The 27,842-nt window shown below is 43.8% G+C and overlaps 1 protein-coding gene across 1 annotated transcript in view; it reads left to right on the forward strand.

Annotated features, from left to right (window-relative positions):
- Positions 1 to 9,038, forward strand: part of LOC138261551 (CMRF35-like molecule 5) — a 144,042-nt gene extending 135,004 nt beyond the window's left edge. Inside the window, exons 3-4 of the mRNA XM_069210637.1 lie at positions 3,597 to 3,656; positions 4,538 to 9,038. Coding sequence (XP_069066738.1) covers positions 3,597 to 3,656; positions 4,538 to 4,740 — 263 coding nt within the window. The 3' untranslated portion in view covers positions 4,741 to 9,038. The remainder of the gene's footprint in view (positions 1 to 3,596; positions 3,657 to 4,537) is intronic.
- Positions 9,039 to 27,842: the final 18,804 nt, after the last annotated feature.

Raw genomic sequence — 27,842 nt, forward strand, 5'->3', positions numbered from 1 at the left:
CTGCCGTCCAACTGTCTTTCTGTCTTGTGTTGGCGGATTGACAAAGTCTTTAGTGCAAGGGGTCTACAAAAGTCTATTCTCAGGCAGTGTTCTTGAAGGGTCTAGAAAATGTATCACTTATGTTTCTGGCATCACCAAGTAAGCATTGGCAAGTCCACTCTAAATTGGCCACAAAACATATTCTTGGCAAATTTAATTGACACTATGGCTGCTCAGGCTTGATCAACCGCTTAGACAATGAGTCCAGTCATTCAGAGAGAGTCTGGCATAAACCCATCCGAGATCTAAACACAGAGAGTAAACCTTTCTCCATGCTGCTGCTCTGGCAATTGTGACACTGGAAGGAGAATACAACTTGTAGAAGTTGAGTGTAAGGGTGAACCATCTACACTCAACCATAAATACAGAAACTCAAAACATAGACATAAAGCATTTTTCCTGATGGGCAAAGCAGAATGATTCTTTTAGAGGCATTGACAACATTTTGTGATTTGAGTGATTTTTATGTAAAGTATCACTGAACAAAACTTTTTAAAAAGAAAACATTGGAAGCTATACTTTGCAGTATTTTCTGCCAATATCGCTCAAACAGTAGTCAGTCAGTGACAGAGACCACCAACTTCAAAAGAGTTTGCAGATGTTTTCATGCTATTTGGTTTAACCTGTCATATGTGTTTACCACAGATGTTAGACAAATTAAATGTTGTAACATTCTGCAAAATGAGCACTGGGTGGAAATCTTCCTTCACAGAAAGGCTCTTCTACTGTTGATGTACATCCCTAGAAATAGGGCTACATTATTCAGAATTGATGAAAGAAGTTGGTGACCGTTTAAAACATTGCAATATCAGGAAAAGACCAGCTCAGTTTGGATTTGCTTATCATAAAGACATCCTGTTCTTTCATTGATGTGTAAGGTCCTAGTACTGTGGGCCTAAACTGCAGATTGGGTGTTTTTCAAATGTAACAGTAAAAAATTCTAAAAAGAGAATTTGGAAGGTGATCCACAACTGAGTTTTCAGTACTAGAATTAAGAAAGGTGAAGAGTTGTTTTGGACCGTTGAGCTCTCACTGTTGTCCTCCATTTGTGACCAGGTCGCAACCCATTAATTTTCTGGCAGTGTTTTATGAGCCCTTTTTCCTCCAGAACAAGTCTTTTATATATATATTGTATATGTTGTATATATTGGGGCTCTTAATGTAGCATGGTGGTTGAAAGGAATAAGCATATATGATGTCCAATAGAATACTTAGGTTCCATCCAACCAGTGCTGAACAAAGCACATGTTCTTCATAGTGCAGGACAGCAGCTGTAAAAAAAATGAGAAAAAAGTGTTTATTATTATTCACACTTGCATCGAGTAATGGTTTTTGGAACGGCTTCTAGAGTGCTCTAACGATGAAAGTCCCTCTGGCCCTCATTGCTTTAGATTGCATTACACCCTGGTGAGGGCAGTTACACCTAGGTGCATGGGGCATGGCCTTATAATCCTGTGAACAGTGTAAGGGTGAAGGTGACAGTAGGAAATTGGCTTAATAATTTGGGTAGGTGGCCAACTTAGAGCAATGTGTAAAATACTGATATCGTACTAAAACACTAATAAAGTTAAAACTCCAAGAAATAAAAATTACAAACCAAATTAGAAAAATTGAATATATTTTAACAAAATAAATGACAATAAATTACCAAAATGCAATTAAGGGAGCCAAAGTTGCAAGATTTTAAAGTTTTAGATGAAAATAGCGCCAAAAGGCACTAAGGCCTATATTTATGGAAAGTTAGCGTTGCCTTGGCATCATTTAATTTGACGCTAAAGTGGAGCTAACATACCTCCATACTTATATTTTGATGCTAGACCCATCTACTGTCAAAATATCTGAGTTATCGCCATTTTTAGGACGCGCCAACCCACCTTGCGTCTCATTGCGACAATGAGATGCAAGGTAGGCATTCCCTTCCTAAAAAAATTATGCTAGCCTCCCAGCACCATATTTAACTCCTGGTTCTGAAGCGAAGCACACCTAGGTGGCGGACCTAAATAATGTCGCTAAGTCTGATTAACATCACTATTTAATGCCAGGTCAGACATGCCGTTACAGTGCTGGTAGGCCCATTTCAAAGGGGCAACACCATGGAATGGGCACATAGATGCCCATCCCAACCCCCAGCCTCTCCACCACCCACACCACAGAGACACTACTGGAGGAGGGAGCCCATCCCAGGCAAGTGTATGTATATGTCTGTGGTGTGCCACTGGGGCTGGCTGGCACTGCGTATGTTGGTCCCCTGTGGTGCCCCTTGGGGTCGTGGGAATGACTCCTGCTTATACTTACACATGAGTCATTTTTTGGCTGCTTGTGTGTGAAAAAATGACACTAGGCTGACTAGCGGCAGATATTTTGCTGTTAATCAGCCTACCGTCATTTTTGACCCATTCGCGCCATTTCACCTAACGCCATGCATCACCGGCTAGCGTCTTTTTTTGGGACGCTAACCATTCTTTAGCTCCATTGTGCGTCATTTCTTAAATATGGTGCACAAATGGCATTGTTGTGCATAATTTTTCATAAATATGGGCCTAAGTGCTAAAGCTGGACAACTGGTCACACTAGACCAGGACCTAAGCACGGTTTCAGGCCGACAGTGAAGGAGAGCGGGTTGGATACAGTAATCAATTTCAACCCAGTTGGCTGTTTCACCTAGGGACTTAGGGTGCGATTTATCTCTGGCGGGGTAGAAACTGTACAGCCTTTGTATCTGTACTACCAAGATAATCACAGCAGAGGCTACTCCGACTCTGCCGTCATTAACCAAAGATCTGCTTGGCAGGTTTTTCACGGTCTTCCGGATGTCTGGGTATTAAAAACAGCATATAAACATTCCCCAACCTTATCTTCCTAACGGAACACTAGTTGTGTTTACTGTTAGGTACTTATAGGGACTGCAGACTTTTTGTTTGAATAGCTGGCCCTTTCCCACATCATTTTGGTAATCTCTATCAGGGTTTGTGATGTATTTAACAAATAACTAGCACTGGTGTGGTTCTTCCATACAGCTCTGATGAGACATTTTACCGTACACTTTTGAGTTCTACTGTTGATGAATTATGCTTGTTTTATTTGCTGAATGTAATCATTGATTATTTCGATGTATTCTTCCTCAGCGCAGAAATTCATTATGGCTGAGACAAATATGTGAATTGCCCACAATGCTGCTAGCGGAATCCAAAACCAGGCAATCCCTTTCTACATTCGACTGGATCCAAAAATCATCAAATTTAGAAATCTCCTACAACGTATCTCTTGAGTGATATAATTATTCCAGGAAGCAGCAAACAAACACTGATAGAGCAATAGTTTAAAGTACTGTATGAGCTCTAACCTGCATCAGAACTATGCCACCTAAAATGGCTGCCTCCCATGATGCACCTTTCAGGTCAGATGTGACACTGATTCTGTTTCTGATGAAAGATGCTTTTGCTATATACTGGCTTCTCTACCTTATGTCTGCTGTTCTTTTGAAGAATGTTTCCTGACCCTTTGTGGCATTTAATCTCCCAATTGAACCAATCTCCTCTCTTTATTTTCACTCCTAGATCCCTCGAAGACACAGTCAACAGTAACACCATCAGTATCTGGAACTTCAGATGCAAAGGGTGAGGTCCTGAAAGTATTCACCTTAAAGTTTATGGAAGGGCGCTTTGTGAAGAACAAAAGCATCTACTAGTTTCCATCAGCACCAGCTCTCCTGGAGGTCGCAGGAGGCTTCAGTATAGCAATGTTCACAACCCTATGGGCACGTTTGGCATGTTGGTCTACTGACCTACTCATGCAGGAATGTGCACTAACTGACATTGGGCGCAAATTTGCTCACTCATGAAAATTGCACATTATAATGAAAAATTTACGTTTCAATAAATCTGTCTAGAAAAGTGAGTGCAGGTTTTGTGAATAGTGAACAAGGCCTACACTCATAAATAAAAGTACTTGCACTATTAAGTTCAGCTTTGTGACTTGATACGTTTCCAGCCACAATGACCCTGACAGTTGTAATCCACCAGGGCAGCGCTGCAAGGCTGGCGGTAAGGGGAGTCGCAGGGCCCCTGGGGGCCCCTGCACTGCCCATGCCACTGGCATGGGCAGTGCAGGGGCCCCCTGACAGGGCCCCATGCAGCTTTTCACTGTCTGCTCTGCAGACATTGAAAAGCGCAATGGGTGCAACTGCACCCATCGCACGTCCGCAACACCGCCGGCTCCATTTGGCCCACATCCCCGCTGGGCCGGCGGGCGGAAACTCTGTTTCCATCCGCCAGCCCAGCGGGGATGTCAAAATGGGCACCGCAGGAGTGCGGCCGCATTGGCGGCCGCACAGCGGTTACAACTTGGCGGGCGGCGGTTGCCGTCCGCCAATGTTGTAATGAGGCCCTAAGCCATTTAAAGACAGAACTTTGTGAAGTTTTCAAAATAACTGAAACTATTGAAAGTTTAAGAGACATTGAGTAATACATGGCTGACATTTGTTTTTCTAACCCTCTAGGTGCTGAGGAGAAGGACGGCGGCTCCTCATTCTCCGCTTTCAATGCCATCCAAGTGGCTCAGATTGTAATCCTGCTTCTCAGTGTAACAGTGACATCACTTCTGTGCAAACGTGGCACATTCCAAAGCAGGACTCCTGACTCTCCTGAATATGTAAACACCACAATGGCCTCAAAAGTGGTCACTGGTGCACAATCAGTTTAAGTGCTTCAAACTGAAATCACCTGACTGATTCAGGCCCGAAAGGACTCATTCAAACTAAAATGGGACACATGAACCATGAGCATTCCAAAGTGAACCGAACCTGCTTAGCTGCACTTTAATTTCCACAAATATCTGCAGAACGTTCCAGAACAGGGGGAAATGTGTGAAATATACCTGTGTTGTAAGAGTTTACATGGCCTTCTGCGCAATGTTTGAGGTAATAAAAATTAGATGAAAATTAAAACGCTGGCAACTTTTCACCAAACTTTTTCGGAGCAGTTGAGGCGCCAGTGCATCAACTTTTGACACTCGTTAGCCACTTAATTTGTGCAAATTTCGGGCACATAAAGAGCTACCTGATGAATTAAAATTGCAAACTGTGGCTGTTCAATAAATCTATACATTTGAATAACTGAAGCACATTAGGCTCCACAATCAAGACAGCGAGTGGTTAAGATTTCAAACCATAAAGGTTTACAGAAGACAAAACCGTTGTTAGTATCAGTTCAACAATCAATATATGAACCAATTGATTAATATAGAAGTCAAAACAAATCAAATCTATAAATGAAAGAGGATGAACTAGCATAGCCCCAGAGAGAAAGGTTTAGAAAGTTATTTCTCGAATAAATAGAGTACCGTAAATTCCCTACTTTGCTCTAAGCTGCATCGAAAAACGGGCTGAACTCATAATCTACTCTGCACTAACTTAAATAACACAGTTCTGTCATTTGTTACATCTACATGCAGTTCTCATTGAATACTTTTGTAAGCTCATTAGCTTCTCTAGGCTTTCCACAATTCAGATGAGGTTTTCAAATTCACATTGTCCATATTAGATACAGGGACCAGCCTGTACTCTGCTGGGGTCACATGAAATTGCTAACAATTTTTGATTATCATAGTAAAAGAAAGCATTTCACATGGGAAAGAAAGCAAAAGAACATTATTCAATAATTAGAACTCTAGTGTCTAATAGAATAAAATGTTAACATGTCACAAAGCAAGATGAGAACCAACGAGAGCTAAATTAAATGCAGACCTATATTATCTATGAATAAAACACAGTTAATAATATTTGGGTGCTTATGTGTTGATGTTAATTTAATGCAAAACATTTAGGGCCCGAATTATGAAAAGTTAGCGCCGCCTTTCTCTCATTTAAAAAAAAATGACACAAAGGCGGGGGTAACTTTTCAGAAATCAGGCCCTAAATGTGAAAAACAACCCTTTAAATCCCTTAACCTGGTGATTCTAGGAATCATCACAACCCACACATTAACTATTTTAAATCCCCCATTACAAATAGATTGCTGACTTTCGCAGCTTGTTTCTATACTCCTTCAGCTCTTATAATGCACACTAAACCCTAAGTTGTATGTTCTCCAGTTCCAGTTCTTCATGCGTCCTTGTTTTTCCTCTTGAGTCAGACGGCTATTGCTCTCCTTTGTAATTTGACCCATTGTTTGCTAAAATCGTTTTTATCTCTTTTATAAAAAGAAATAAGCATATCACTCAAATGATAATAATTAGTATTGAGGTTAGTATTGTCTCTAATATTTCTCCATTAATATCACTAAACTACTCACCAATCTTGGAGAATCCTTTCCCTATTGACGCGCAGGCACATGTCATGTCATGGTATTGCATGGTATGGTATGGTATATAATATGGTATGGTATAGTATGGTATAATATAGTATGGTGCGTAGATATATACATTACACTATCCCCTGGTACGATATTGTAGTGCTGATCAGGCATGACTGTATCACAATCAGCCCTAGTGGGACTATTTGGAAACACAGGTCCTCAAATTATTGCAGAATTGCAGAATTGAAGAAGTGAGGAGGAGGCACTTATGTGTAGAAGCATGTCGTTTTACAATTTAGGAGAGATGTAGGAAAAGGTTTGACTGCCGGATCTGGTTTTCCATATGAGTGGGATGTGTGCAAGGAGGAGCCCAGTTGAGTGGAGATGTCTGGAAGGTTTGTGAAAGCAGATGCGATTGATGAAGTATGCTAAGCCTTTGATATGTATGTCTTGAAAGTGTGGGTGAGGTTTGTGAATGGGGAGTCAGTGGAGCTCTTTCAGCAGTGGTAAGATTAAGTGCAGCGTGGGATGTTGAGAGCGAGACTGGCAGCAGAGTTCTGAATGGCCTGCAGCCTTCAGGTGAGTTTTTTGTGGATCCGAGCACTGCAAGTGTTCCCATAGTCCAGCTTGGTTGTGACAAGGGTGTGCATGACATTTTGTATACCTTCATCATCATCTTCAGGTTATGGAAGCATTAGGTGTTGATGGCATTGACTTAAGTGGTCATGTCAAATTTGTTGTTGATGATGATCACAAGGTTCTTGGCATGGGTTGTGGGAGTAGGTCTTAGCTCTTTTGGCCAGCAGCTGAAATCCCACTGAGATGTGCTCATCCCAAAGATCACAATTTTGGTCTTTTTGATGTTTAGCTTCATATTCATATTTGTCCAGTCCAGTGGTCAATTTCAGTCATACAGACATACCCTTTGTCCGGGTACTGACAGCATGTCTGTGAGGGAGAGAAGGAGCACTGTGTCGTCAGCGTAGGAGAGGACATTGATGCCATGAGAGCAGATGATTCTGGATAGAGGGATTATGTATGCATTGAAGAGGGTCGGGTTCAGTGAGGATCCTAGGGAAGCCACACAGATGAGGTCGCAGGCATCCGTGGTGTATGGTGCCAGGTGAACTGATTGGGTCCTTGCAGCAAGAAAGAAGCAGTCCCACCAGGGTACATGTCCTTGGATTCAGATCCCATGTAGGTGGTAGATGAGGATGGGATGGACAACCATGTCAAACACTGTGGAGAAGTCCAGGAGGATGGGGGCTGCCATGTCTCCTCCATCCAGAGTCTTGCGGATGTCATCCACAGTGGGTGTCCTCATTAGTGATGAGGTCAGTTTCTGTGCTGTTGTTGGGTCTGAAACCAGACTGAGTGTGTCTTCCCAAGTATCTGGGAAGGTCACTGAAGAGGTGGAGGCATTCAGAATGTATCCTCCAAATCCTTCATTGCATCAGAAATGTCAGTCATATTGGTATGAGCTTGTTAATTTGATTACTTGAACAAGACACATAAGTGCAGCATTGCTGAAAGCAAAGCATGTGGCAGACACAGCCCTTTTTTGCCAGTAATATATCTAAAGCTAGCATGTTCTGTAAGATCATTGCCTTTATTGCCATAAGCTCAGTATTTATTGGGGTTAAAGAACAAGCCATGTTAGTAGCCAACAAATTCCACCAACTAGATAGCTTTGAGATCTTCAAATCATTTAAAGCTACACCTACATATGGTGTCATAGCATCAGCTATATCACCTACTACTTGTGAGGAACTACACTTAGCTTTTGCATGAGTCACCATTCCCCTGAAGGATGGCAAGATCAGTTGAGTTTGTCTGTAGTTAAAGTCTTTAGTTACAGGTGTCAGTTGTGAGCAGATAACTTACTAAGCAATCATACCATAATATAGTTTTCAAAAGCAACAAAGCCACACATCTGAAATCCAATAACCTATACACTAGATAGAGGATCAAGTTATTAGGGATATGGGAGGAGTACATATTTCCCCTATAGCAAAGAGATCTGAAATGTGCATAAATATAAAGACTATAGACAAGAATCAGACATTGCTAATGTAAGGGAATGGAGATCAGGGATTTGAGATTTAAATAGAGAACCTTGTACAGGAATGCCTAACGTGGTCTTATAGATGATTGGTAAGATAATGCTGGGGTGGTAACGTGAAGATAAGGCGCTCACCTACTGAGTGTATTAAGTAAATATAAGCATTAGGTCTCAGTATTTACAGATGGTGCACATACATGGTACCTCCCCTATTATACCCTGGATGTAACAATCATTAATTGTTAACTATATATATGAAAACCTATGCACACGTCTTCATATGTAACAAATGACTCATTAAATCCAGTCCCAATACAATTCTCAAGAATCTTCTTTATTCCTTTTCGTATACATCACTTCAGCCAGAGTCAACACGTGTTTCATCTGGGGTGTGTTGCCCCACAACTTCCTCAGGGCTTATATAGGCTGTAAACAATATATGACATATTCTTCGAGTATAATGTACAAAAAATATCAAAATAATAACATTTAAAAATTAAAATTTCGGATTAATTTTACTGTGTGTTTTTTTTACTGTAATACAGTGATTAACATAAACAAGGTGGAGACCAGTTATTTACAATAATTATTTCTGATATTGCAATGCGGTTGTTTATGTTATAGAAATAAACCCTATTTGATATATTTAAGTGTGTTTGTTATAATATATCACCTCAGTGTCATGTACAAACAATTTTAGTTAAAGCCATGACCCCAAAAATGGGCATCTTGTAAATGATTTACATGCAGAATCCATGCAGTGCAACTTCCTATTTCTGTGAATAGATTCCTTGATTATTTCCCCATTCATAATCCTAATATATTATTTTATCATCTAGTCTGTCTTTTTGTGATGGGGACAAGTTCTGATTTGTCCTAAACCAGAATAGTCATTAGAAATAGAATTAAGGTGTTGTAAATTAGTAATTCGTTGAAGTCATAATGTTATCAATAATAATTTCTGACGAACTCACTCACCTCTTTATTAATGTGTATTTCATATGAGACAAACCAATTCTATTTAGACCTAAATAGGAAAGAAATGACTAGTTACTTGGGGCCAGATGTAGGTACAAAGAAATTAGCGACTCGCAATTTGCGACCATGTGCGACTCGCAATTTGCATGTCGCTAACTGGAATGCAGGTACAATTTGCGGGGACAAATTGCGACTCGCACCCGTAGTCGCACCGCAGATAGCGAGTCCGCTGTCTGCGAGGTCGCTTTTTGCGACTGCGCAAAAAACGGACTCGCAATTTGCGAGTGGGTGTCGCAAATTGCGATTTTCATGAAAATTGATTGCAGGTGCTGCAGAACACTCCAGAAACCACTCAAGAACACTCTGGAAACACTTCCTGGCACATGATGATGACATCACAGCCAGGAAGTTTACAAATACACCTGGGAGGAGGGAGGACCACACCCTTTTTAACTGCTGCACAGCTAACAGACAACAGCAACCATGGCTGACACTCCCAGAAAGAGGAAACTGAAATTTGCTGAGAAGGAGCTGGAGGTGGTCACAGAGGAATGCTGTCAGCACCATGATGAGCTATTTGGGAAGGCACCCCTCAATGTGCCAGACTCTACCAAAAAAAGAATTTGGCAGGAAATTCAGGAGAAGGTGAACTCCCTGGGGGTCAGCCACAGGAGTGTCGATGAGATAAAGAAGAGGTGGTATGATCTCCGCACCCGGACCAAGGAGAGGGTGGCAGAAAGGCTCCAGGAGATGAGAGGCACAGGAGGGGGACCATCATCCATACCACCACCCACACCCCTGGAGGAAAGGGTGGAGGAGACCCTGGAGCAGGAGGCTGTAACAGGATTCGGAGATCTGGACACCTCTGAGCCCAGAACATCTACCGGTGAGTACCATGTGATATGCCTGTACCCCCATCAATGCCATACTCCCACCCACCATGTACACAGGGGCATGCACAACCAAGATATCTCCATTTCAGAGTAGCATATACCAGCATGATGCATTATGGGCAATGTAGTCAAGTAGGCAGTTAATAGGCAAATGTTTATAAGGAAGTGTGCAACAGATAGTAGACACTGACAGTATTTTCCCCATGTCCCACAGGTCTCCCACAAGACACCACCGCCAGCCACAGCAGCCAGGTGCCACTGGTCAGCCAGCCCCATGAGGAAACAACGGGAGCAGCCACCACTCCCACCTGCACCACCAACACCATCCCCTCTACGACAACACCCGCTGCAACAGTGGTTTCGGAGACTGCACCAGCAACAGCCAGGAGTGCCACAGCACATCTCACAGGGCATCCACCGCTGCGCAGGCGACGCAGGATGAGGAGAGCAGGACTGCAGGCTGAGTCAGGGGGTCCGTCCACCACACTGACAGAGGCACAACTGCTACGTGGTCAGCGCCTGCAGAATCAAATGTTAGGGCGGATTAGTGGGGTTCTGCACCGCTTCGAAAGGAGCAATGAAAATAGCATGCAGCAGCTTCATGCACAACTGGACGTAATAGGCAACAACACTGGTGACCTAACCCTGTTCATGCGTGAACTGCTGGCTGGACTGCTTACACAGAGCGAGGGTGCGCGGCGCAGGGACCGCCAGCTGCTCCAAAGGCTGGACAGGATGGCCTCCTCAATTTGCAGACTGGCAGTGAACACTACTGGGCTGTCAAGAAGAACAGTCGGCCTCCAGGTGGAAAAGGGCCACTTTGCAGGTGATGTGGCAAGGGGCCTGGGCTGGATCACCCATGTGATCGACCTCATGGATGCACAGCAGGTGTCCAGGGGTACAGGGGACACCCCACAAGACAGAGAGGAGGGCTCCACTGTAAGCAGTGTCTCTGCTGGTGACACCAGGGTGCTCCGGGGTGGGAGTACGAGGCAGAACACTGCTGAGCAACCTGGTACCAGCCAGGCTGGCAGAGGCCGCCGTAGGCAATAAACTAAACACTGTCCCTGATGTTGGGGCACATGATGGCAATGTGCCCCATGCCAGGTTGGCTTTCTGAAGTCCCTGAACAGTTTTTCATTGTAAATAGTTCAGTTTTTGCACATACTAAATAACTTTTTTGTTCCACTTAACAAATGGAGTGTTTGTTCAATTGGTGAGTATGGTACAAGTTGGCACGTACCTTCCAAAGTATTGTATTGCGATGTGTTCCCGTCTCAGTCTGCCTTGATTTGCAATGCTCCTATCCCCATGATGGCGATGTGGTGCTCTTGCTCTTCATCCTCAGAATCCGGGTCTGCAGGGGTGAGAGGTAGCCCACGTCGGGTGGCAATGTTGTGCAGGATAGCGCATGCAACAACTATTTGGAATGCCGTTATGGGGGTATACTGGAGGGCACCTCCACTTCGGTGGAGGCATCTGAACTGTGCTTTCAGCAATCCAAAGGTTAATTCGATCAGGTTCCTGGTCCTCTTATGTGCACTGTTGTATCGCCTCTCACATTCATTGCTGGGTGTTAAGTACGGAGTCATTATCCATGGCCGTAGTGCATATGCACTGTCACCTATTGGGCACAAACAGTACACTGTTAGAAAGTCCTGGTTGGTGTGCACATTGATCTGTGTGTATGTCTACAAGGTGTATGCAGCTCTACCTAGGAGGTATCTGTCTCCAAACTCCCCACGTTCCAGGCGTTGGTGTATCCCACTGTGCCTAAAAATGTAGGAGTCATGAGTACTGCCTGGAAATTTCGCTACAATGTCAGTGATGACATAATGGGCGTCACAAACAACCTGAATATTGAGTGAGTGGGTACACTTTCTGTTGCGGAACAGATAATCCAGGTTTGCAGGAGGGCATATTTGAATATGTGTCCCATCTACACACCCGATGACATGGGGAAAGTTGGCAATCCGGTAAAAGTCCAGCTTGGTACTGTTAATTTCTGCCTCATTCCTGGGTAGGTATATGTATTGGGACATGTGTGTGAGTAAGGCATCTAGGAATGCCCTGAGGAACCTTGATAGTGCACTTTGGGATACCCCACCTGCCACAGCAACGACCCCCTGATAGCTACCCGAGGCCAAGAGGTGCAGTGAGCATAGCACTTGCACATGCGTAGGGATGGCGCAGCGGCGCAGCGTCTGGCGTTCTAGCTGTGGTTTGAGTAATTCAATTAAATCTAGTATAGCTGCACTGCTAAGTCTGTATTTATCATAGATTTCTTCCTCAGTTTGCTGGAAAAGAGTCTGCCTTGTTCTGTAAATCTTCTCCTGTCTCTGGCTCCTCCTCCTCCTCTGCTGGGCTGCGTGGGCTCTCCTCCTCACTGCTATCAGGTATATCTCCGCCATCTTGAGTAACCCAGATGCCTTCTGGGTCTCCTTTTATTCTTTGGTAATGATTACCACCTGCTCTGAGGTAGTGGTAAATGGGACATGCAAACTGGGCTTTTTGCGACTAGTCGCAGTTTGCGAGTTGCTATTGCATATGGTTTGCGACTCGCAAATTGCGACTTCCTATTTGCAGGTCGCAATTTTTGCGAGTCGGTAACGGCTTGCAGTGCTTTTTACGAGTCGGAAATGGGATTTTTGCATCCCATTTCCGATTTTGCGGAGTCGCAAATAGCGATTCGGGCCGTTTGCGACTCGCAGACTTTTGCTACATCTGGCCCTAAATGTTTATTATATGCGTAAGAATCTTTGTTACCAGAACAAGTACCTCACTTGCTCACCTGTTTCCTGAAAAACAGTCGCATTCGCCTGCGAGTATGCAAATAACTTATTCTCCTCTTAGTAAATTATGTTTCATATAAACAGCAAAGTAGTGCCAATCCAAATATGTGTAACCTAAATGACTGTTATATGCAGGAAAACTGCTAAAAATCTCTGTTCCCATAACAAATAACTCCTTCGCTCACCTGTGTAAATGAAGATCACTCATTATCCGAGTTGTGAGTACGCAAACGGAAGCCACGTCTGATCCCGCCGTATATATACGTAATCATGGACAGTAAAATAGAAGAGGGATAAGCCCATTGGAGTTTGCGCCTTGATAGAGATACTGGACTCCAAGTATAAACATAGAGCAAGGACTAAATACTTCTAAAATAGTCACCATGTTGGACGTCCCCGTAAATATACACAAGGCATTTCCAACTTAATGATGTTAAATCTAGCATATGATGTAGTGTTGTGGTAGGCTACTAGATTAATTCAAATAATAAATATTGACTAGAACTGACCAAATATTGTTTATCCATTTGTTATTATCATGTTTAGGCTGCTATACTCTCATGGGAACTAAAAATCATCGCCATCTTGGAAACCCTCGTTATTGGAAACGAGGTATTTCCAACTCGTTAATACTATAATAAGCTTCTAATATAGTATCTACCATGAATCACTTCACTGATTTATAGTATAATACACAATCCATATTAAACTAACCCAATGTTTAGGTGTTTAACATAACCCAATGTTTTAGTTTTTAGTTTGCAAACTTCTAAAAATTAATGTTCCATAAAGTCTATTAAGATTTGATATGAATGAGTATACTTAGAAAGCAATAGACTAATTTATTGTTGATATACACACAATGGTATATATTGATTACATATTCCTGTGACTATGATTTTCTCTAAATCATCTATATTGCATGGATTCTATATCTACATACCCAATGATATTGTGATTATTAAACATGCGTCTTATTATAATTTGTTACACAGTATATTACCATTTACTTGGAATAATATACTATATTATCTAGTGTGTGTATTATATGATTTTTTCTGAATGATTAAGTCTCTCCTAGAAAATATTCCAATTCATAATCTGAGTTCAATCTATATTCTACCGCCCTCAGGCGCATAATCCAGATAGATTATTTTCTCCTTAGTGTTAACTCCCTATCTCCACCTCGATGACTCATTCTTATGTGTTCAAAGCCAAAAAATGTAAATTCTTTATGCTCTTTTTGTGCAGTACAATTTCACATATGTAAAGCAATAGGATAGCGATCATCTTCTAGTCTGACCGCCCTCCAGTGTTCTGCTACTCTAATCTTGAGTGGACGAATAGTACTGCCTACATATATTCGGTTGCATTTACATACTAGCATATATATTACATATGTCATATTACAATTAATATATGTTGAAATAGTGTACTTTTGATCTCCATATCCATAAAATTATTTCGTACCATGCCACCTCCATTTACACATACCACAACTTCCAAATTTATAAAAACCTTGATTGTGAGTATCTAGCCAATTCATTTTTCGTTTTCTAATAGAATAACTGGGACATAAAGTGTTAGTCAAAGTTTTCCCTCTATGGTAAGATACTTCAAGTTTTGGCCTAATGTGTTTACTCAAACTCTGATCCTGTAGTAGGATATTCCAATGTCTCCTCATACTTCTCAACAACATAGCTGAATTCTCTGTATAATCCTAAATTATTCTTACTTTCTCATCTGTATTGTTATTCTTAACCCTGGTCTTCAAAGTTTCTTGTTGGGATATTTTCATTGCCTTTTTTAAGGAACTGTTCACAAGTTCGGATTTGTATCCCTTGCTATAAAACAACTTTTCATATCTCGTAAACATTCCATAAAATCTCTTTCTTTGCTACAGTTCCTTCTCGCTCTTACCATTTCTCCAGATGGAATAGCTTTTATCTGACATGGCGGATGCGCGCTTTCTGCATGTAATAACGAATTACAAGACGTCTGTTTCCGATATAGTTTACTCTCTATCTTATTATTATCTATGTATAATTCTACATCCAAAAACTCTATACTTTTCTCACTATGTTGGTATGTAACTTCATATTTACTTCATTACTATTCAAATATTCACAGAATTCCTGCAGTTTCATTAGACTACCTGTCCATATCATAAAACAATTGTCTATATATCTTCCCCAGTATAGGATGGATGTATGCCATTATGCTGCTCCTTGTCCCCATACCCATTTCTCTTCAAACCATCCGGTATACAGGTTAGCGTACGAAGGGGAAAATCTTGAGCCCATCGCCACTTCCTGCTTCTGTCTGTACCATTCATTATTAAAGAGAAAGTAGTTGTGGTTGAGTGTAAGGTTCATCATCTCTAATAATATTTCTGTGTGCTCCAACACACTAACTGATCTTTTGTATTGTAAGTATTTCATTGCCTCTATACCTGATTCATATGAAATACTTGTATACAGTGCTACTACATCTAGTGTCACCATTATCATATTAGGTTCCCAATTCACATCTCCAAGCATACTTAACAAGTGTTTCGTGCCTCTAATGTATTATGCAAGGTTCTCCACCAAAGGTTGCAAAAAAAATTCTACAAATTGTGAAATCCTTTCTGTAGGGCCTCCTATTACTGATACTATCAGTCTTCCCAGAAGAAATGGAAGATTTTTATGTATCTTAGGGAGGGTATAGAAACAAGGAAATCTTAGATGATCTACTCTTAAGTACAAATATTCATTTTCACCTAGTATGCCATTCTCCTACTATAATTTCGACCACTTGTTAATCTTTTGGACTATATTTGTTTTAGGGTTACTACTTAGCTTTTCATAACATTCTGCATTATTGAGTTGTGTATACATTTCTTATAGATGAAATGAGCTTGGAATTGCATGACTGAGCAGGAGAGAGGAACCACAGTCAAGGCAAGAAAAGAAGAATTAGATTGTTGCAGGGTATGTAATAAAAGGGGGAATATTCCACACATTATAGAGGTGATGTCTGCATGTGCCAGTAGATAGTGGAATCAAAAAGCAAGGGGCTGATTCCAGGTTGTGAGTAGGCTCTGATGGGCAGTCTTGAGTGAAAGGACTAGGAAAGATTAGGATTTGTATTTTTTTAGGATTATAGATCCGCAAATTAGGGCATCCAGTAGGTTCATTCTGTCAGACTTGCAGACTGGCTGAAAAAGATAGGATGATTTGGGAATCACAAATGTAAGAAGAATAGTACAAGCAAGCAGATATGTTGGAAGAAAAGTTATGTCAATGGAAAGAAGTACAACAGCAGCAATGGTACTAGGAATCAGGGATGTGAGGGACCCTCTGCACCCCAAATACAGCTGCCCTTTAGACAGTGACCAGAGGGATTTGAAACGTACTCTCAATGCTTTCATTGGGGTCAAGTACACCATTGCCACTGCATGGACTAAACTTCAGAGGCAACTTAATGGGAGTAAAGAGCAGCACACCAGGTAAGAAGGGTGGCATTATTACAAATCAAACCAGGTACAGAGACCAGTCTGAAAGGTGTAACTGTTTTAATTATAGCTCCATGCATTTTATTTTTGCACACAAGTCCTGCCGCTGTGCACTTTAACCTAGATATATTTTATTCAGCTTCACTTATTATTTTAACAATAGCCACATTTGTGGTCTTGTTTTATTTTTCTCTATATTTTTCTCTATCTAGCTTCTTTGCCTAGGCCAGCACTGTGTTCTTAAACAAGACATTTCTTTCACTCTGTGCTTTTCTCAAGGCTGCAGTAAGATAGGTTGCCTCTGACGCTTCGCTCTGCTATGTCATAAAAACATACACATCCTTACGTATTACGGGCATTTTCTCAGAACATCAGCTGTTTTATTATAAAAACACTTCTCTGTCCCATACATGTTATAGGGAGATTCCAGCCAGATGACCACGACTGTAAGCAGATTGCTGAACGCTTCACTACAGCTGCTTATGCCGACTTCAGGACTCTTTCTCAGGTATGAGGGATGATGTCTTCCCAGGGGAACCTGAAGGGCAGAACAAGAGCTTAACATGCTGTGCTCTAATATAGCCTAGGTAGGAATTAGTCTGCTGACTCTAGTGACAATATGGTAGTGTTATTTGTATGCTTTACTCTCCTTTTCACAATTCTAATCCTGTCATGCTTTATCCTCCTGATTATTGCAGTACATGATTTATTATCTAAGGTACAGTTGCTTCATTAAAACCTTATTGAAACATATACTGCCTCGGATTGTGCTTGTATATGTGAGACTAATCTAAACGAGAGACACTTATGGGACCTGAGTGACCACGATTTCATGCGCTCAGCTGCTCAATCATCCCTGCTCTTGGGTGGAGATGAGGTACTGCTAGTTAGCCGGAGCAAAAACCGGGATTAGGCTGACAGGTGTCACCTGTAGTGGGTTAGACTCAGTCTCCCACACCACAGGCGATTCTGCCGCTCAAATACAGTACTCTCATTAGAATAAGAGAGCAGGATAGAAACTGTGGAGGTACTCTCTGTCACACAGAATAGGTAGTCGGAAAAGTAGGAGTAAAGAGTAGAGGTTGGAGCTGTGAGAGGTGCTAAGTTGTTTGTTGGCAGAAACGGGGACTGTGTCAAAATGCATAAGTCAAGTGAGTACAACCTGTAGAAAGAGAGAAACATGTGAAGCAGAACTATGTGGACACTTAGGAGTAGCTGATCCACCCAAAGGTTGGGCAATGTAAAGGTTTGACCAAGTCACTAGAGCTAGGAGGAGAAAAGTGTGCATGGCACGCAGCAGCTGAAATCAGTGCTGTCGCTAGGGAGAGGGGAGGAGAGAGTCATATCTATGTGAATATGGCGCTTTCCTGCTCTCTCCTTGTCACACAGTGCAGCTTTTTTGGCTGCTGCACTGCATTGCGTGACTCCTTTCAGAATCTGGGACGAAGAATTTAAAGGTTCAAGTTCAATAGTGTGTTCTGAATGGTATTAGGTAACTGCACATGGAGGCACCTAAATTTGCACTCTCCACTGAATGTATTCAGTTGCCGCTCCGCCTTACTTGGGACTGAATTTCAAGTGCGGTTGTTTATACCTTAGCTGTTTTGTCAATTCTGAGCAAATCACTTACCCTCAAAAATTGTTATCATCTGGCTAGCGTGTAAAGAGCTCTGATGCCACTGGTCAAGTTCACACTATGTAAAACTATAAAGAACAAACATTAGACAATATCCTGAATACCATTTTTTTGAGTTTTCATAAAAGCCTTCTAAAGATACCTTTGGAGGATTATGCGTAACAAGCCTGTAGAGATGACCCAACAGACGCATCAACCTCACAGCCCGGACATGGAACATGCTCCCTCTCAAACTCAGGCAGACCACATCTCTGAAGTAGTTCAGGAAAGACCTCAAGACCTGTCTCTTTGATTGAGCAGCACGCCTGAAAACAGCACCTTGAGACCCTACAGGTGATTAGCTGTGCTTTAGAAATCACTGATTGGTTGATTGACCATCAACAAAAATCATCTGTGTGCAAAGTATGGTCTATATAGCATTACTCAGGCAATAGCCACATCAATATTGCTGCCTGAAAACTCTGAAACCGGTTACTCTTCCTCTTGTGTTTAAGTGGTGCCACTTCTCATGATGCTTACTTACTGCATTCATAAGCAGAGGTCATTATGTATTATTACAGATATGCATGATGGAGTAGCATGGCTGTTGCTGTGCTAAAGTAGCAACAAGGGCAAGAAGAAAACGTATAATTCCTGAGTAAATGCAGAAGGATGCTCAGGCATCAGGGAAGGAGGAGACGGATGATGCACACAGTGCAGAGAACCAAAAGCAGCCCTGGCAAAACTGTTCAAACCAGCCCCACTCTTTTATTCCTCCCTCATCTCTCTTTTGCATCACTCATGCCTGCTATAATTATCTGGAGGAATTGGAGAAAGTGCCAGAGGCATCAGCAGTGGCCCAAGTCCTTCAAAATCCAGCCTCCAAAGGCTCCATCCCATGAGGGGATTACCATAAGGACTCACAGAGCAGTCCAGCCCTGATGATGTGGAGACATTGGCTGTCATGGATTTAAGTCCTAACTCACTGCTCCAACGCATAGCGAGTATGGAACAAATAGTCAATCGTGAACAGTCTCAAAGTGCTTCACATGACAGGCGAATGCCACAGGGTTCATCAGAGTATAAACTCCTTGGTTCAGTGCAAGATACTTGTTTCAGAATTTCCAAACAGATAGAGATGCTTGTAAGAAATACCTATTGGCAAGCAGTCAAAGCTATGGTGATTTTAATGTGTATGTAATTTTACCACAAACTCAATGGCAATGTGTGTAGGAAGCTGGCCTGGTGTTTGGTGGGTACCTAAGGTTCTTACACCTTATACCAGATCCAGGTATTCCCTCCTAGTGAAGTGTAGGCAGTGTCTAGAAGCCAGGCTCTCTAGAGGTAGCAGTGGATGAGCAGCCATGGCCTATCTACGAGACATGCAAAGCTCATGCAAAACCACTGTAGTCACACAGTACTCACACGCATGAAAGAAAACATTCAAGCCTTTATTATGACAATGGCGGTCTGCCAAATTATGACCACAGCTGGACTTCCACCACAAGAAGGGTGAAATACGGCTGTGGCCATATTGGTGGATGGTGGTATGGTGGCGCTGCTACAACCAGCAGCACCACACCAGTAGACCGCTGCCATCCGTATCATGACACATGATACAGCCTGGCGGTGTTCTGCTGGCGGGTGCTGCTGGTGGTGGCAGCGCCCCGTCCCGTTCACTGCCGGAAGACCCCCTAGATGCAGGTAAGTTGTGATTCCGACAGGGGAGAGGGGTGGGGGGGTTGTGTGTGTTGGGTTGTGTGCATAAATGTGTGACTGTGTGCGTGACTGCGGCTGTGTGTGTAGTGTTGTTTGCGTGGGTGTATGCATGTGTGAGAATGCGTGTGCAAATGGAAATGTTAATGCATGTCTGCATGTCAGTGTGAATGCGTGTACGGATGTGTGCAAGAATGAATGGATACATGCATGAATGAATGTGTGCATGCCAGTGTGAGTGTGTGCATGTGTGGTGCGTGTCTGCGAGTGTGCGTGAATGGGGGGGTGGGGAATCAGAAGGGGGGAGTTTTTAAGAGGGGAGATAGGGGGCATCTGGGGAGTGTTTGGGGGGGTGGGTGAGCCTCCTACCAGTGACAGGGAAGGAATTCCTTGTCACTGGTAGGGCCTACCGCCATGGTTTTCGTGGCGTTGTGAACGCCAATAAAACCATGGCGGTAGGCAGGATCATAATGCTGCCGGCGGTATAATAGCGGCCGCTGGACTGGAGATTGTTATCTCCGGCCCAGCAGCTGCTACCACCATGGCAGTAGGAATGGAAAATTGGTGGGTTGGCTGCAGGCAACCCGGCAATGTCATAATGTGGCGGTATGTACCGCCAGCCTGTTGCCGGTACTACCAACACATTTTCGCCTACTGCTGGGGTCATGATGACCCCCTCAGTGTTACAAAAATAAAGGTAGTTTATTTTGGTGACACAAATACCAAAAATACCATGGATGCTATACTCCCTTAGGAGGTAAGTAATACACACATATATACATTAGTATGCAGAAACAGGTGTAAAAACAGTTAGAAAACAGTGCAAATCAGAATAGTTAGAAATGGGCCTAGGAGAACACAAACTATATACTAAAAAAAAGGAATGTGAACATCAGGTTCCCACCTAGGCAAGTGTAGTGTGTAGAGGGGAGCTGGGAGTAATAGAAAACCCCAAAGGTAAGTACTAGAACCCACCCCAGTGCCCAGGAAAGCAGGAGTAAAACACAGTAACTTTCTCAGAACACACACAGAAACAAGAAAGAAGATTATGCAAGAACCAGAAGAGACTGCAAGACACCAACAACGGATTCCTGGTTGTTTTGGTGGTATTGCATGAGCTTTACATGACCTTTGCATTTCACCTAGATAAGCCTTGGCTGTTCATCCACAGCTACTTCTAGAGAGCCTGGCTTCTGGACACTGCGTACACTACACTAATAAGGGATAACTGGACCGGTATAAGGTGTAAGTACCTTAGGTACCCACTACAAACCAGGCCAGCCTCCTACAATGCACAGCCGGTGTGAATGTTGTAATTGCTGGTAGGAGCCCTGGAAACAATGTTGCAGAAGAGTTCTTCGTCTTGGAGGCAGCTTGTCAGGTCCTGGAGGTTCCAGTCACAGTTCCTGAGGTCAGAAGTGGAGGTTGCAGAGGAGTCCTGCTGGAATCTTGCAAGACGAATCTGAGGACACACCCAAGAGAGAGACCTTAAATAGCCCTGAAATGGCGATTGGTCACCTAGCTACGTAAGCACCTATCAGGAGGGGGCTCTGACATCACCTGCTTGACCTGGCCACTCAGATGCTCCAAGAGTTCCCTGCCAACCTTGGAAACAAGATTGGAGGACCCAGGGATCCTCTGGAGGAGTTCTGAACACCACCCCTGGGGTGTTGAAAGACAGGGGAGTGGTCACTCCCCTTTCCATTGTCCAGTTTCCCACCAGAGCATGGACTGGGGGTCCCTGAACCGGTGTGGACTGGTTTATGCATGGAGAGCACCAAATGTGCTCATCAAAGCACACTAGGGGCTTGGGGAGTCTACCCCTCCCAAACTAGCCACACCTATTTCCAAAGGGAGAGGGTGTTACCTCGCTCTGCCAAAGAAAATCCTTTATTCTGCCTTCCAGGGCTTGATCAGATCAAGCAACAGGAGGGCAGAAACCTGTCTGAGGGGTGGCAGCAGCTTGGGCTGCCCAGAAAACCCTATAAGATTGTTGGTAGCAATCCTGGGGGCCGCCTAAGGAGCCCCCAAAGTGCATGGAATCATACTCTCAATGCTTGCAACAGTATTAGGATATGATTCAGACATGTTCAGAGTTACTATTATAGAGGTGGAAATAGGTAGTGACCTATGTCCAGTACATGCATAAAATGGCGTCCCCGCCCTCACGAAGTCCAGGAAAATGGAGCCGGAGTTTGTGGGGCACCTCTGCTAGTGCAGGGGTGCCCTCACACACAGATACTTGCACCCTGCCCTCTGGGCTAGGAGGGCCTGTCATTGGGGTAACTTACAGTGACCTGGTGCAGTGACCTGGTAGTGAAAGGGTTCATGCAGAACACTTTGCATGGGCTCCCTATGGGTAGCATAATACGAGCTGCAGCCCATAGGGATCCCCTGGTACCCCATTGACCTGGGTACCTATGTACCATATACGAGGAACTTACATGGGGGTATCAGTATACCAAATGTGGGGTGAAAATGGTACAAGTTACCAAGTTTCAAAGGAGACATCAAAATCATTGGTGTTCTGGTTAGCAGGATCCCAGTGAACACAGTCAAACACACAGATAAACAGGCCAAAAAGTGGGGATAACCATGCTGGAAAGAGGCTACTTTCTTACAATGTGTCCTTACAACTGAGAGTATAATGCAAAAGATTGATTTCAAGGATGCAACTGTTAGCCCCAATGAGACTGTATTCGAAGCATACGTGGATGGAGTGTGGCTTGTGTGTAAACAAAAATCGAAATACGAGTAAGATATCTCAAGTGTCAGCCCTAGCTTAGTGACATCTAGGACAATCTAGAAGTAGGTACTTTGTTCATTGCTAGTACAGAGTAGGGAAGGGTCTCCTTAATAATGGTTTGCCTATTGCAGGTATTATCCACAAAAGTCCTGCTCCTAAGACATAAGGGGATGAGCCGTCTTTCTCTTTCTTTTCAGCACGCCTCAGCCTTCGAAAGGAGGGCCCAATGGGCAGTATGGCCATGATTGACAAACTGGAGTTTGTAGTATTTTTTGTACTTCTATAAAGCATACAACAAAGAACTATTCACAAACTACGGGCCTCATTTACAAAGTTTTGGTGCAGGGAAGCGTTGCAAGCCTTTTTGCTGCGCTGTCCTGCATCAAAACAAAACAAATCTACAAGATACAGCGCATTCCTGTCCTTGTCCCCCGCACTCATGCACAAATTGCTGCCATGCACCGAACAGGCAGCCTTGTTCCATGGTGCAAGGATGCCTGTGTTCCGGTGATGATTGTTTTTGTGCAGGAAGGGATGCCTTCCTGCACAAAAACAATCACGAGAGGCACTTTCCTCCTTCTATGTGTGCTGCAAAGTGCAGCATGCTTAGAAAGAGGGAAAAACATGAAGAAATAATGTTATTTCTCCTCGTGCCACCCATATGCCACTCAAGGGGTGGCATAGGAAACTGATGCATTTGCAGGTTTATGAAACCTTGTACATCTGGGAATGTGTCAGATTCCATGGGTGTTGTGTGGGAACACCCACAGGAACATCCAGTGCTTGAAATGGAAAAATAGAAATGCAGGTACTCTGTACCAGAGCACCTGCTTATTTTTGAGACGTACCGGTACTCTCCAATTAAAAGTATTACATTTTTCTCGAGAAGTGCAGGTACTCTCCCTCTAAAAATAAAAAAGTGCCAGTACTCCATATCGGACAGTACCGGCCCATTTAAGCACTTGCAGCATCAATGGAATGCTCCTTTAATGCTGAGTAATGCATGAAATGGGCCATATCTACAAGGCAATGTAAAGCCACACCAAGTGGTTTTGTGTGGCCTTGTAGATAGGGCCCTGAAGCCTGCGTTGCCGGTGTGTCAAACAAAAACCTCTAGGCGCCAGGGCAAATAGTTTTTTGTGTTTTTTTTTTTGTTTGTTTGTTTTTTTAGAGATGGGGAGCAACCCATGAGGCAAGGGTCGCTCCCCTGGGGGGCAAATTGTATTTAGACCATTTCTGCCCCCCTTGGGGGCAGATTGGCCGATTTTAGGTCAATCTGCCCCCAAGGGGGCAGAAACCACTAGGCACCGGGGATTTTATTTTTTTTGTGCCAATGTCACGCAGGGGGAGCGACCCCGTAGGCAAGGGTCGCTCCCAGGGAGGGGGTTTGGGGGGCAAATTTATTTAAGGCCATTTCTGCCCCCCCGGGTGCAGATCGGCCTATTGTTATAAGGCCGATCTGCCCCCAGGGGGGCCAGAAACCTCTAGACGCCAGGGCAAATTGTTTTTTGTGTTTTTTTTTTTTTGTTTGTTTTTTTAGAGATGGGGAGCGACCCATTAGGCAAGGGTCGCTCCCCTGGGGGGCAAATTGTATTTAGACCATTTCTGCCCCCATTGGGGGCAGATTGGCCGATTGTAGGTCAATCTGCCCCCAAGGGGGCAGAAACCACTAGGCACCGGAGATTTTTTTTTGGCCGCCAATGTCACGCACGGGGAGCGACCCCGTAGGCAAGGGTCGCTCCCAGGGGGCGGTTGGGGGGCAAATTTATTTTAGGCCATTTCTGCCCCCCGGGGGCAGATCGGCCTATTGTTATTAGGCTGATCTGCCCCCAGGGGGGGCAGAAACCTCTAGGCGCCAGGGCAAATTGTTTTTTTGTGTTTTTGTTTTTGTTTGTTTGTTTTTTTAGAGATGGGGAGCGACCCATTAGGCAAGGGTCGCTCCCCTGGGGGGCAAATTGTATTTAGACCATTTCTGCCCTCCCTGGGGGCAGATTGGCTGATTTTAGGTCAATCTGCCCCCAAGGGGGCAGAAACCACTAGGCACCGGGGATTTTTTTTTTTGGCACCAATGTCACGCAGGGGGAGCGACCCCGTAGGCAAGGCTTGCGACCCCGTAGGCAAGGGTCGCTCCCAGCGGGGTTTGGGGGGAAATGTATTTTAGGGCATTTCTGCCCCCCCGGGGGCAGATCGGCCTATTGTTATTAGGCTGATCTGCCCCCAGGGGGGGCAGAAACCTCTAGGCGCCAGGGCAAATTGTTTTTTTGTGTTTTTGTTTTTGTTTGTTTGTTTTTTTAGAGATGGGGAGCGACCCATTAGGCAAGGGTCGCTCCCCTGGGGGGCAAATTGTATTTAGACCATTTCTGCCCCCCTTGGGGGCAGATTGGCCAATTTTAGGTCAATCTGCCCCAAGGGGGCAGAAACCACTAGGCACCGGGGATTTTTTTTTTTGCACCAATTTCACGCAGGGGGAGAGACCCCGTAGGCAAGGGTCGCTCCCGGGTGGGGGAGTGGGGGGGTTTGGGGGGGTGGGGGACACATTTAGTTTAGGCCATTTCTGCCCCCCGGGGCTGGCTGAGCTACAGGCCAAAATCCACAGGTAGGCACTGTTTTCTATTAAAAAATGTGATGTGTCCACATTGTGTTTTGGGCCATTTCCTGTCGCGGGCGCTAGGCCTTTCCACACAAGTGAGGTATCATTTTTAACGGGAGACTTGGGGGAACGCTGGGTGGAAGGAAATTTGTGGCTCCTCTCAGATTCCAGAACTTTCTGTCACTGAAATGTGAGGAAAACGTGTTTTTTTAGCCAAATTTTGAGGTTTGCAAAGGATTCTGGGTAACAGAACCTGGTCAGAGCCCCACAAGTCAACCCATCTTAGATTCCCCTAGGTCTCTAGTTTTAAAAAATGCACAGGTTTGGTAGGTTTCCCTAGGTGCCGGCTGAGCTAGAGACCAAAATCTACAGGTAGGCACTTTGCAAAAAAGACCTCTGTTTTCTTTCAAAAAATGTGATGTGTCCACGTTGTGTTTTGGGGCATTTCCTGTCACAGGCGCTAGGCCTACCCACACAAGTGAGGTATCATTTTTATCGGGAGACTTTGAGGAACGCTGGGTGGAAGGAAATTTGTGGCTCCTCTCAGATTCCAGAACTTTCTGTCACCGAAATGTGAGGAAAACGTGTTTTGTTAGCCAAATTTTGAGGTTTGCAAAGGATTCTGGGTAACAGAACCTAGTCAGAGCCCCACAAGTCACCCCATCTTGGATTCCCCTAGGTCTCTAGTTTTAAAAAATGCACAGGTTTGGTAGGTTTCCCTAGGTGCCGGCTGAGCTAGAGGCCAAAATCTACAGGTAGGCACTTTGCAAAAAACACCTCTGTTTTCTTTAAAAAAATGTGATGTGTCCATGTTGCGTTTTGGGGCGTTTCCTGTCGCGGGCGCTAGGCCTACCCACACAAGTGAGGTATCATTTTTATCGGGAGACTTGGGGGAACGCTGGGTGGAAGGAAATTTGTGGCTCCTCTCTGATTCCAGAACTTTCTGTCACCAAAATTTGAGGAAAATTTGTTTTTTTAGCCAAAGTTTGAGGTTTGCAAAGGATTCTGGGTAACAGAACCTGGTCAGAGCCCCACAAGTCACCCCATCTTGGATTCCCCTAGGTCTCTAGTTGAAAAAAATGCACAGGTTTGGTAGGTTTACCTAGGTGCCGGCTGAGCTAGAGGCCCAAATCTACAGGTAGGCACTTTGCAAAAAACACCTCTGTTTTCTTTCAAAAAATGTGATGTGTCCACGTTGCGTTTTTGGGCTTTTCCTGTCGCGGGCGCTAGGCCTACCCACACAAGTGAGGTATCATTTTTATCGGGAGACTTGGGGGAACATAGAATAGCAAAACAAGTGTTATTGCCCTTTGTCTTTCTCTACATTTTTTCCTTCCAAATATAAGAGAGTGTGTAAAAAAGACATCTATTTGAGAAATGCCCTGTAATTCACATGCTAGTATGGTCACCCCGGAATTCAGAGATGTGCAAATAACCACTGCTCCTCAACACCTTATCTTGTGCCCTTTTTGGAAATACAAAGGTTTTCTTGATAGATATTTTTCACTCTTTTTATTTCAGCAAATGAATTGCTGTATACCCGGTATAGAATGAAAACGCACTGCAGGGTGCAGCTCATTTATTGGCTCTGGGTACCTAGGGTTCTTGATGAACCTACAAGCCCTATATATCCCCGCAACCAGAGGAGTCCAGCAGACGTAACAGTATATTGCTTTCGAAAATCTGACATTGCAGGAAAAAGTTACAGAGTACAACGTAGAGAAAAATTGATGTTTTTTTACCTCAATTTCAATATTTTTCTTTTTCAGTTGCTATTTTCTGTAGGAAACCCTTGTAGGATCTACACAAATTACCCCTTGCTGAATTCAGAATTGTGTCTACTTTTCAGAAATGTTGTGGTCTCTGGGATCCAGCATTGGTTTCATGCCCATTTCTGTCACTGACTGGAAAGAGGCTGAAAGCACAAAACATCGTAAAAATGGGGTATGTCCCAGTAAAATGCCAAAATTGTGTTGAAAAATTGGGTTTTCTGATTCAAGTCTGCCTGTTCCTGAAAGCTGGGAAGCTGGTGATTTTAGCACTGCAAACCCTTTGTTGATGCCATTTTCAGGGAAAAAAACAGAAGCCTTCTTCTGCAGCCCCTTTTTCCCATTTTTTAGAAAAAAACGAAATTTTCACTATATTTTGGCTAATTTCTTGGCCTCCTTCTGGGGAACCCACAAAGTCTGGGTACCTCTAGAATCCCTAGGATATTGGAAAAAAAGGAAGCAAATTTGGTGTGGGTAGCTTATGTGAACAAAAAGTTATGAGGGGCTAAGCGCAAAACTGCCCCAAATAGCCAAAAAAAGGCTCGGCACAGGAGGGGGGAAAGGCCTGGCAGCGAAGGGGTTAAATGAGCAAAGGATGGAGAAAAAGAAGAGTCGTTTACCATCACACTCGGTGACGTCCCGCACCCTTCCTCATCGTTCCGAGGAGGCTCGTTCTGAAACTAAGGGTGCTACCGATGAAGAGCCTATGCAAATCGACATGGCACGAGGGCCATTATCATCTAGTGAGCGGAAAAACACACAAAGGAAAGGACTTTGCCTGTATTGTGGTGCTGCTGGTCATCTAATTTGCACATGTCCCATACGTCCAGCCAAGCCTTTGGGAGACGCCAAT

This window comes from Pleurodeles waltl, chromosome 1_1, assembly GCF_031143425.1.
Source record: "Pleurodeles waltl isolate 20211129_DDA chromosome 1_1, aPleWal1.hap1.20221129, whole genome shotgun sequence".
NCBI lineage: Eukaryota > Metazoa > Chordata > Amphibia > Caudata > Salamandridae > Pleurodeles > Pleurodeles waltl.